Genomic DNA, 12376 nt, shown 5'->3' with positions numbered 1-12376 from the left:
TCTGGCCAGCTCTTTGAAGGACCACTGAAGGATTGGTAGCTGTGGTATTTTCCTAACAACTGAACTGAAAGGCCATGAGGCAATCGCAGCACTGCCTACTAAACACATCAGGTCCAGCTTTAAATCCTGTCAGCCTCATGAATACCCCAATCATGCATTTTAGGGTTCAAGCCAAGAGCTGGCAGGGATACCAGCCTTGTCTTGCTGATATGGGGAACAGGCAGATGAAAACCTCTCGTCTCCACTGCAAATAGAGTTTCTATCTCAGTTCCAAGATCCTGCTCCTCCATTCATCTCTCAGGAGACAAGGCTTCAATAGAAACATGGGCATCACATACACATAGGCACACACATGGCTTTAGCAAGCCACATTTATAAGAAAACAGCAGGTACAACTCGATCTCTGTCATATTTTAAGTTTCAACATTGTATGGAAAATCCATCATCCAAGGCAAATAATCAGATGCTGGACCGCTTGACCAAACTAAGGCAGGCAGCAAGCAGACATCCTGCCATTCTGCACCCTGCTCCCTGGGACTTCAAGGTGTCCATATAGACATCCTTTTTGTCCTTTCAGATAGCCAGCTCTTCACAATAACTGTATTCAGGATACAGTCCTCTTTCCCCTCTCCCAAGGACACCAGCTTCCCAACACCTGCTCCCCCTCCCCTGCTGCAACAACATGCACCACACTACATTTTCCTAGTCCTTTTTGTGAGCCCAGGTTTGCCAAGGTCCTGCTTAGCTAACCTTGAAAAAGACTTTGTCCTGACCTAAAGCCATGACCTAAAGCCACCTTCCAACCCCATGGTGGGTTGGAAGCCATCTGTAGGGCTGAAATTACTCCAGTCATTTACTATAGTGCTGGCATGTGCTTGGCTGGCTTAAGACAAAACCCTCTCCCCCAGCACTGCCTTTTCTCTCAGGCAGCTTTGCCCTTCTTTGGTGCAGCAGCAGCCTCCAGGCAGGAGCAGCTCTTGCCATTAAAGGGAGAAGCTGAGGCTTCAACACAATAATTCATCTACTAATACACTGATAAAAAGCACCTATGAGTGCATGAATACAAGGCTGAAGAGACACTTTCTCCATCAGCTGCTAACAACATTTCCCAGTTCACAAAGAGCATCAGCTTGTGCTAGGATGAGCAGGTCTTCACATGGGTTTCTCCAGCAAACCACAGCTCCTTCAGGTCCCATAAAATTCCCAAACACATCTTCTCCTCATTAAGGCTATCTTTGCAAGCTATCCCAGTGTGACCGGATTATATAAATGGTGCAAAACTTAAGTGATGGCCAAGAAAAATTAATGGGAAAACCCAACTTTTAAGTCAGCATGCGCAATAGCAAATGGAAAATGCACTGTCTGAGCTGACAGCTCCCTGTGCCCTTAGGGATAGTGTTGTAGTAGCCAGGCTTCATTTCCAAAGAGACTGCAACAAGCCAACTAGGACTCAATGCAGCTGGTAAGCGTGACTTTTCTTTTAACCCCTTATTACTGAGTTCAGATTTTCTCTTCTTTTGGGCTGAATCAGACAGACACACTCCTCTGTTGCAATCAGTTTCCTTTCTTAAAGTTATTCTCAGAATAGCTAAAGAGTACTTTAGAGCAAGAATAGCTCTTCTCCCTTAGATTCGTACTCCTGGTTTTGGAAACACTATTTAGAGATCAAAACTCCTAAATTAAAAGCAGTGAGGAACAACGGTGAAAAACCACATGGCAATGGGAGCACTGTGCTGGCACCTTATGATTCCACTCTTTCCTCAGACTCCTGGGAAGACTGGGTTTACCCCAAATCTCCCCAAGTCCTATGAGCTCCTTGCCAGAACCTGCACTACCCAGATTTAAGGTGCAAGCCCCATGGCATGTCAGCAAAAACTGTGCTACAAGGGGTTACAAAGGCAAAAGAAAGATCAGCATAAGCCAGACTCCTGGTTGAAGAAAAGAGTGGATTTGGAAAACAGATGGATTTTCTGTTCTGTGTTTTGTGCAGAGAGGTGTGAGTTTGTGGGGACTTTTTTAATATCTATTTATAATTAATAATAATAATTAATAATATATTTAATAGCATAATTATTAATATAGTGTTATGTGAATTTTTTATTCTGAATTATGGTCTAAATCCCTATGTTACACTTATGAATGCATTGTTCTTATGGATGATATGCTGATTTCTCCTTATATATGAATAAGCTTCATACAATACATATGAGCTTTTAATATAGTGGCTGCCATGGGAATAACAGAAAGCCACCAAGACTACTTTGTTCAGCTTTACTTGTCCAAAAGGTATAACTGACATTCAAATATAGTAGATTATTTCATGTTACACTGCCGATCATCAGACAGAAAGAAATGGGAAAGATAAAGTAAGAGGAGATCAGCTGGAGATCAAAATCAGAGCTAACAGTTACAGGTTAAAACTTTCCCTTTGCAGTACATCTGTATGCCAGAGAATTACTCAGTTTCTCAAAGAAGCAAGCCACCAGTGTTTGAGTCAAGCTGTAGCAAATAGAAGATGACTTCTACTTGCATGTCAATACAGTGTTCTTATGGAAAAGGAGAAAGCTAGGTGCAGTAAAGAGTCATCCAGGGATGCTCTGGGATGGGCATCGCTTTGAGCCCTTCAGGGCAAGCTGGACAGGCATCTGCCAGTAAAACTCCTCGCAGCCCTGCTTTGGGCTGACTGAAATCTGCGCCACTTCTGACCATAAAGGAGGGTTTTAATTTGCACCAGCAAAAGGGCTGGCTCTGGGTCACACATTGCTAAAGTTTTGATATTTGCTTTCTAGGCAGCTTATGAGAAAGTGGAACTAGAACAAACAAAATGACCAACAAGACACACAGATTTCTGTTGAACACTAGTGTGCGTTAACACAGTTAAGAAATTCCCATATAGCCTGTGCTGATTATGGATAGTGCATGTGTGTAGCTGACCGGGAGAGAACTCACATGGGGGGACAGGGACACTTCTGCTTCATGCCACTACAAAGTGGCCATATCAGAGTGTGCCCAAATATGCACACCCTCACTTGCCAAGCCAATCCACTTTCAGGATTATAGACACCCGTTTCACTTGTCCACCCCGGGTCATGGACAATTGCTACATCCCTTGTTGCAAAGGGCATTTCGCGTCCCAAAGCACAGAGGTAATGAAAGACAAAATAACCAAGAGAGAGAAATAAATCCCAAGAAAGACAAGCGATTTAAATTAAAACAACTGCTCACTTCAACTGACCAATGCACAGCAGCAGCCTCTGTCCAGCCTCCCCCAGCTTTATATGCTGAGCATGAGACATCATATGGAATGTCCCTTGGGTACACTGTGTTCAGCTGTCCCAGCTGTGTACCCCCCAGCTCCTTGTGCATCCCCAGCCTGCTCACTGATGGAGTGAGGAGCAGAAAAGGGCTTGGCTCTGTGTGATCACTGCTCAGCAATAACTAAACCATCCCTGTGTGGTCAACACTGTTTCCAGCACAAATCCAAAACATAGCCCCATACCAGCTGCTAAGACAAAAATTAACTCTATCGCAGCCAAACCCAGCACATTTATTTAGCTTCCGTTGAAGAAATTATGCAAGCGCTAATGAGGTATTATTTAAAATGTGACATTTAAATAGCTCACCCAGGAAAATCAACCCTGCAAAGTAATTGCTTTGAAATACTATTTTTCTTGGAAATTACAGAGCTAAGGGACTCTAATGGCTATGCTGTTACCCACCTTTCAGTGCCTATTGTGCCACTTAAAATCCTCGTAACAGGCAGTTCCAGGGTATAGTCTCTGCACTGGAGCAGTATCACACAATAGTAATTTTAAAATATCTGTTTCCTGAAAGCCAGACCCAAAGCCTACCAAGGTCCCATCAATTTCTGGGATTTAGCCCCAAGCTGGCTGTAGGGCACAGCTACTGACCTGGTTCTGGGGAGTCACACTGACTGCTCTGATTAGCGATGCAACTGAAGAAAAACCTGACCCTACAGTGATTAAACATTGCACAACTTGCCTTCAAGAATCACAGACTGGTTAGGTTTGGAAGGGACCTTAAAGCCCATCCAATTCCAACCACTGCCATGGGCAGGGACACCTTCCACTAAATCAGGTTGCCCAAAGCGCCATCCAACCTGGCCTTGAACACTTCCAAGATGTGTAATCCCTGGATGTGTAATCCTCTTCCCACAATCAAACAACAAATTTGTGGTACCTTGGCATCTGCTGTACTTGATCCCAAGATACAGCCGTGTCCATGCAAAAAGCCCGTGAGTTGCTGAGGGCAACTCTGGCATATGTTCCTCTCCACACTGGATGTGCTCCCAGGCACCCCATCATGGCTTGGCTCGTGAGCTCACCCCAGTGCTATGCTGGACACAGAGGAGTCCCTGGGGCAAGCAGAATTGCTTCCTTTTGGATATGTTGGTTTAAACTTTAGTCTTCATGCCTCTCAGTTATCACGGTGGGGTTTTGTTTGCTGTTTGTCTCCCTATTAACCTTTAAAGCTAACACAGTGCATGTCCACATCAGGAACTGATGATGAGGGGCTTCCTCCTTTGCTCGCTGCTGCTGCTGCTGGCCCCCCATTGCACAGAGGTGGCTGCCCAGGAAGGCGAGCCAGAACCCAAAACTCCATGTGCCAACTGGATGGGAGGAGCACCTGGCTACCCTGGCCACAACGGTCTCCCCGGCCGGGACGGGAAAGACGGAAAAGACGGGTTAAAGGGAGAGAAAGGAGAGGAAGGTTGGTAAGGAACATGGGGTACATCTGTGCCGGAGCCAGGGGGCAGGCCTAGCCCAGGGAGATCTCACACCAGGTCCATGTCTGATCTCTGATGGCTTTCAAATACCTGCAGGGATGGACATTCTACAATCCAAGACAAAGAATTTGGCTGGTGGTTGTTTTTCCAGCTAATGATGGAAATCATTACACGCTGGAAATCAGACATGCTCTGCACACAGTCTGGGAGGGCTGAGTGGGCTTTCCACTTGCTGACTCAGCTCACATGGATTTTGAAGTCACTACTGCTGTGCCTATCCTCACGCCACACCTCCCTCTATGTTTTGGGTTGGTGGGTAGCAGCTTCTGGCATTGTGCTAACAGAATTCTCCGTTTCCACTCTGTCTCCCAGGTATGCAAGGTCCCAAAGGTGACCCAGGCGAAGCAGGCATCCCAGGGAAGGAAGGGCCACGAGGATTCCCTGGATACCCAGGGCAGAAGGGGGACAAGGGTGAAGGTGCCTTCATCTACCGTTCTGCCTTCAGTGTAGGGCTGACGGACAGAGCCCCCCACCCCAATGTCCCCATCCGCTTCACCAAGATCTACTACAACGAGCAGAAGCACTATGATGCCTCCACCGGCAAGTTCTTCTGCGCCATCCCTGGCACGTACTACTTCACCTACCACCTGACGGTCTACCTGACGGATGTCAAGGTCAGCCTGTACAAGAAGGACAGGGCGGTGATGTTCACCTATGACCAGTTCCAGAAGAACAACGTTGACCAAGCGAGCGGCTCCATCTTGCTCCACCTCAGTTCTGGGGATGAGGTCTGGCTTCAGGTGTACGGGGAAGGAGACAACAATGGCATCTACGCTGACAACGTCAACGATTCCACTTTCATGGGCTTCCTTCTGTACCCAGATATGGATGGCCGCTAAAGAAGGCGGTCCTGCTTGGGATAGGAAGAGGTGGCTTAACCTCAGACAGTGCCCTGGGGCACTGGTGCTATAGCTATACTGTATTTACCTGATAACTGCTTTTCATGGGGGCAACAATTACCAAGGGTGGACCAATAAGTGAGGTTAATGAGTCACTTCCACGGGACCAAGATTTTACTTCTACCTTGGATCTTGCTCTCCTTGTGAAAACCTGGGCCAAGAGTGACTCTCAAGATGCCCTAACCTCTTTTGAATTTAAAAATAAGAGAAAAAATACATTTCAATATCCCATTTTAAATTTCCCTTTGTTAACCACTTAAATCCACTTAATCCAATTGTACACATTTTAAATTGGAGTAGAAGATGTAGAAGACTATTCACAAAAGCCATCTCTGCTCTTGTTTTCAGCTGGAACAGATAGCTCCTTTTTACCATTGTAACTTGCTGTCCTATTAGGGCTTTTGGTTTCCACCCACGGTTTGTTGTCTCCCTTCTTTAGCCCAGATCCCTGAATATATTCAGGTTATTAACTGTCATTCATTTTAATCCTTTGATTTTCCTTCTATGTCTATCTTCTGTTGTTACCTCTAATGTAGACAGCTTGCTTGTTCAGGGCAGGATTTTCTCTTTTGATCTATCTGAAAAGCCTTATGAATGCTGGTGAGGCCACATACCAAAACCAGCCCATTGACCATGTGGTTCTGGAGGTCCTGAGGTGATGACAGATGCATTGCCTGCACAGTTGTGATGCTCAGAAATGCCAGCTGCTCCCTTGCAAACACCCTGATGTCTGATGGGGCAGCAGAAGGTGCCTCAAGGATCTTGGGCAAAGAGAACCTCAGGGTGGAAATGACCCTTCCCAAATTGCCCACCACATGCTGGAAGTGGCGGCACAAGTACTTGCTCATCCCAGATGCCACCAGCATGGAGCACAGGAGCAGCATCTCACAGCTTCCATCTGCAAGCTGGCAGTATCCTGGTGCATCTCCCCTCTGAACAGCTCCAAAATGCAGTCAGAAACTGAGATCTAGCAACTGGGTTTTCTACTCTTCTTACAGCATAAGTGTGCCATAAGCAGTCTTTTACACACCAGCTGGACAGAGCTTCATGTGGTGGTGCTTCAGTGGGCTCCTAGGATGAACACCCCCAGGACCTGCCCCAGCTCTCAGCAAGGTTACCTTAATGGAGGAAGAGTATTAAGGCTGGAACTAGCAGCAATCCCATCAAACTGCTCTCCAAGGAGCTTGACTATTAGCTAAAAGAGGATTTGGTAGTTTCTCAGAGACGTCCAAAGAAGAGTCCCATTAAGCTTCAGAACAAGCTAACACAGATAAGCGCTAATGTGTTATTATAAGCACAGAACAGCATTAAACGCTTCAACTGAAATTACTTCCAAGAGCAGCACTTCACACTCCAATGAATTACTACATTACACATAACAACAATAAAAAAACCTCTCTCTATGAGAACAATCACATGTTTTACTGTGTGTTATTGGGAAGGATTTGAAGAAAGGGATGTTCTCCTTGCCTCATATTTTGCAGCAAGGTGGGTGCAGCCTGGGCTGGCACACACAGAGGGACAGTCCCTTTTGCTTTCCCCAAGCCCCCCACCATCTAGCTTTCACCAAGGCTTCAGCATCTCACACTGTATTGCCTTCTTTTTTGATAACATCAGCTCTTGTTTCCAGACTGTTTCCCCAGAACCACTGTGCCTAAATCTACCCTGACTGACCAGGCAGAGAGAGGGACTCCACTGGCACAGGAGCTAAAAGGACAGTCACCTCCCCAGCACAAAATCCCAGTTTAAGCCATCACCCACCCAGAAAACCACTTTGCACACCCCAAGAGCTACAATCAGCCCCCTCCCAGCTCTTCCCCTAGGGCAAATGCTCCCAGCTGAGGCTCATCCCATCAGCAAAGCAAGCACAGAGGGCAGGGCTGGCAGAAAAGCATCCCCGCACCCCCCCCCCCCCCCCCCCCCCCCCAAGCACACACCTCTGCCCCATTGAAGCCAGGGCCCCTCCCAGGCTGCAAGCCCCCAGGGAGCATTCATAACCCAGGAACAGCCCAGATACCTGCATGTAGTATGGGTTTCCAATCTCCACCTCCCTACCTCTGCTATGCTAGGAGCCCAAGAGCAGGGAGCTGCAGGGAACCACACTTGCTTTGTGCTGCTTTTAGGGAGAGCTGCAAATAGGGTTTGGGAGGGTCATGAGATCCTGGAGGATGAGTTCAGGGGAGCTCCTAATGAATCCAGCCTTTTTCCATTATCAAGCGGCTGCATTTTTACCCTCCCTCCATGCTCCATAAACCTGTGTGGTGGGAAAATGTGGCTGAACAGGCACATACCCTAATTGATAGGCTGATCCCAATTATGCCTCAACAGCAGGTAATCACTTGTGTTAGTAATTAACTGGAATACACATAGCAGCTGCACTAATAACAGTGCACTAAACCATTAAGAACTACACGAATAAGTACAAGTCTTGTGAGCAGTTATTGTGAAGTATAAACTCACTAGAGACTTGTCACCATGGATAGAGGCAAAAGGGTTATGATAAAGTCCTGTATGTAGCTCATCAGCCACTGTACTTCCATAGTGTAAATACCATCAGATTGAAAGTTCATCCTTTGAAATACTCTGGAGGAAACTAACACTGAGCAAGGATGGGAGCAAGGCTGCCACTTGTTTTTATTATGTTCGTACTAGATACAGGTACCTGATGAAAACAGTCTGCCACGGAATTGTAGATCACCAAACCCACCCATAGAGCCTCCTTAATCATGCCAGGAGACCAGCCCAGTGTAATGCCATTGCTCTTTGAGGACAGTTGTGCGACTTCCTTACATGCAGGTGCAGCTACTCTCCAGCCAATCCAAGAGGAAGGAAAGGTTTATTCCACTGAAATGAAAGCATTAAACATCAACACCTATCTCTTACTGTGTGCAGGATTTCCACCCACAACACAATCTGTGGGATCCCACCCACAAAGCAGGTCAGCTTTATGGAAAGGCATCAGGGAGGCACAACAGGAGATCCAGTTGAAGCCCTCCTCTAAATCCCTTTCAGGGAAGGTCAGGAATTAGAGCTGATTGGAGACTTCCTACACACAAATGGATTTTCCCCATAAATAACAAGTATTCACCAGAAGTCTCTATTTACCAGCTTTATAAGACACTGCTCCTCTCTCCTGCTCTGAACTACTGTAGTAGCCTGAGGAAAAGGTTCTAATTTGGGTCAGGATTCTGATCTCACTGCTTGGCAAAGACCACCTGTAGCAACTAGAAAAGGCCAACTAAATAAATAAATCTAGAAATAAAAACATGGAAGCAAATTCTTGTGCCAAAGCCACCCCTGCTGCTAAGGACTGACTTGCATTGTGCGAGTGCTTTCCCAAGAACCCTGATGTGATGCTCACATTCCAGCCCCATCACTGACAGAAGGACTTGCACAGAACAGGGCTGCACTGTCATCTGCCCAGCATGTTTCCATGTGCTGAACAACTGCGCATTGAAAGCAGGAAGATGCCTGCCAGCTTCCCAACACCCTGGGGAAGCAGGAAGAACTTGATTTAGTAATCAAAATAAATTCCTTCTTTCTTGAGAAAAAGACCTTCCACTTCAATTATTGAAGTTAAATATTAAAAGCAAAACCTTTTCATTCCCTGGGAGTTAATAAATTAAAACCCCAAACCCCAAGCAAGCAAGCAAAACCCACTACTGCCACACTAGGTCTGAGCTTGCCTCTTCTGGCTCACATGAAGAGCAGTGGAGAACTGCATTCTAACCTGGCAACCAGCTCAGAAGAGGCACTGCAGAAATACTATACATATGACAGCCAGCTTCCTTTAGCATGGCAGCTTTCTCTCTTTCACAATGACTTGATTATTCTTAGTTCAAAATAGCCTGCACATTCTTAATTTCTAAGAATATACCATGACAGCTAGCAGCTTCCTGCAGAGAATGGGCCTCATGAGTACTGAAGAGAACAGGCTGACATTTAAGTGTTTTGAAGCTATTCCTTTTCATCTGTGCTGCACAACTGGTGCATCCCTTCTGAAGCACTATAGCACTTGGAACATCATCTTGCCAAGACTCAGGCAGGTGGTGGGCTTTACACATTGATGGCACTAAGCTTAGAACCTCCATAAATCTATTCAGACTAGACTCTTTATTTCAACATTGAAATAGTGAGCAGTACCCAGCAGCTTATGAAGTAATACACACGAGCCCAAGTGGGTGCAAAATGCTACTAGAACAGGCTTGCTCTTTCATTCAGAACACCTGAGTGGAGTCAACCTACTCCAGAAGGTAGTGGAATCAAAGCTATATAAATTAAATGGCCAAGGCAGGCAAATGTCCTTTAAATCAATTCTTATCAGAGATGTTGACATCTTGTGACTGTTTTCTGACAACAGGCTGATTGCCCACAGATTGATTAGACTGAAAGGCTTCACAAGTAACACACAAGCACGGTGAAGCTGAAGGTCACTTGGGTCTTTGTAGAAGCATATTAGCACCATCCCAAAAGGGACCCAAACAAATTACAGTTCCTGAAGAAATTCCTAGACATCCACAACTCAGCTTACAAAGATGAGGCTATACACACACTCCTTACCTAGTCACATTGCAAAGGATAGAGCTTTATACACCAGACAGCTACAACAAACAAGCCTTTGGTACCATCCAGCCCTGAAGAATTCTCCTTTCATTTCACTTCATCCTGACAGAACTAATCCACACCAGGTATCAGATTTAAGTGCAAGCTTAATTAGAGAGTTAGCAGCTGGGAACTAACACCTAAGAACCACCTAGTACTCACAGCAGCTACAAGCCAGAGTGGCATCGGCTGCACACCGAGGCAGTTCATGAAATTCAGCCTCTTCATACGGAATTTTACCAACACAAACACTTTTACATACCACAAAGAGCAAATTCCTTCCCCATAGGAAGGCATACCATACTTCTCAGGTGCCAGCAGCACTAGTTGCGCTGCTTTTAAACATGAAACATGGAAGCTTCACAAAAAAGGTTAGTTGGACGTACCCTGAATGTGTAGGTCAGGATGAAAACTCAAGGGAGTTTTAGGCTGTATTGGACCATGCACATTATTTGCTCTGTACCCAGTTTCATCAAGATAGGTTACATGTTTTGATCAAACAAGATGACATTACAAAACTCTTAACTACTTGCCATTAGCACCTTCAAACTGAAGCCTCACAGGTTTTGGATATCTCTAAAAAGAGAACACCATTCATGTCAAAGAACAACTTGTTCAAGATGGATTTGTAACACAGAATATACCTCCCGCTGTCAGCAAACTTAAGGGTCATGTTTCTTACAACTTAAGGGAGGCAAATGAAAAACAAAGAAGTTTGTACAAAACATGAGCAGGAAGCATTCCAAAACCCATCTTGAGGAATCAGCAAACAAAAAGTAGCTAAAAGAGTGAAGGGGGAAGCGTTGCTTCTTAAATCTATTTCACCTTTTGCACCTGCCCAGAATGCAGCCTTCATTTACTGGCAGCAGCTCACTGCTCAAAATCCAGTTTGGAGAAAGCACAGTACCAAACATTCCAAATGCAGTTGGTACCACTCAGGCAAAATGTTTACATTGGCCTCTATGAGGAAAGCTTAAAACTTCTTTAAACAAAGCAAGGCCTGAAAAGAAAAAGGGGACAGGCTCAGCAAGACTGCTCGGGGAGGAACAGGTTTTAATGTCAGACACTACACAGAGTAAATGTCAGGATGCTGACTTAATGTACACTGCATGATGAAACAGGGCATGTCGAGAAATCCACAGGAACATAGCAAGTGTTCCTAAGTCCTACTGTTTTTATCATGCTTCCATTTTTAAGCTCAGGGGCACACTGACTGTAAAGCACACTTCCTGCTACATTCAAGATTTCCTTTTTGTAAGGCAAACACATGAAAAAAAAAACCCAGCCAAACATGTGGAACAAATATGAAAGGGTCTCATTCCAGGTGAAATTTAAATAGCATCAAGTCTTTTCTAAAGAAAGAACAGTCTCCGTATTCTTTTTGTTATCAATTTATGGAACACACACCACACTCAAGATTAGACAGGATTAAACTCTTGACTCTGAAATAATATACTAAAACCTCACCTCTTCCTTTCTACATGAGATTCAATTTGGTCACTGCAAGGTGCAAAATCAAACATTTCTAGAAGTGTTCTGAAAACTCGTGTCAAAATTTGAGCTGGTACCTTACAGACTGATTCATATACACTGTACCTCTAAGTATGAATAGTTACATTACATGCTGCCCAAGAATCCTGAAATGATTTTCCTTCTACAGAATACAATTCCAAGAATTAATTACATATTTAAACCCAAGCATTTTCACGGCCAAGGGCCAGAACATTTCTCTGCTTAAACTATCAACGTAAAACCCAGTAATTTTATTTATGTGCTTCCCAAATTTAAGTAGAGGGTAGCCAAGCATCCATCTCCAAACAGAAGGCAATGCACTTAATGTGATTTAAAAAGGAGAGTCAGACTACTGAGAACAAGCAACTGTCTTAGCCCTAGATAACCCTGTATCATGGAATGAACAAAACTCTTCAAGGCAGCAACATCCCCTGCTGTGTACCTTTACACAATTTCCAAAAGCAACAGTGAGTGATTTAATAAAACAAACCATTCTTGAAGGGAGCTCAGAACACAATAATATCTACTTTCAAAGCATACGACAGAGAGAGTGGTT

At 44.9% G+C, this 12376-nt stretch overlaps 1 protein-coding gene across 1 annotated transcript; it reads left to right on the top strand.

Annotated features, from left to right (window-relative positions):
• Nucleotides 1–1348: 1348 nt before the first annotated feature.
• On the top strand, nt 1349–7121 carry ADIPOQ (adiponectin, C1Q and collagen domain containing). The gene is made up of 3 exons (XM_005153946.3): nt 1349–1462; nt 4518–4731; nt 5120–7121. Exons 1-3 carry the CDS (start codon nt 1454–1456, stop codon nt 5644–5646), a joined length of 750 nt encoding a protein of 249 aa, XP_005154003.3. The 5' UTR covers nt 1349–1453; the 3' UTR covers nt 5647–7121.
• Nucleotides 7122–12376: the final 5255 nt, after the last annotated feature.

Source organism: Melopsittacus undulatus, chromosome 6 (assembly GCF_012275295.1).
Source record: "Melopsittacus undulatus isolate bMelUnd1 chromosome 6, bMelUnd1.mat.Z, whole genome shotgun sequence".
Taxonomy (NCBI): Eukaryota; Metazoa; Chordata; class Aves; order Psittaciformes; family Psittaculidae; genus Melopsittacus; species Melopsittacus undulatus.
This window is presented reverse-complemented; position numbering and strand designations above follow the sequence as displayed.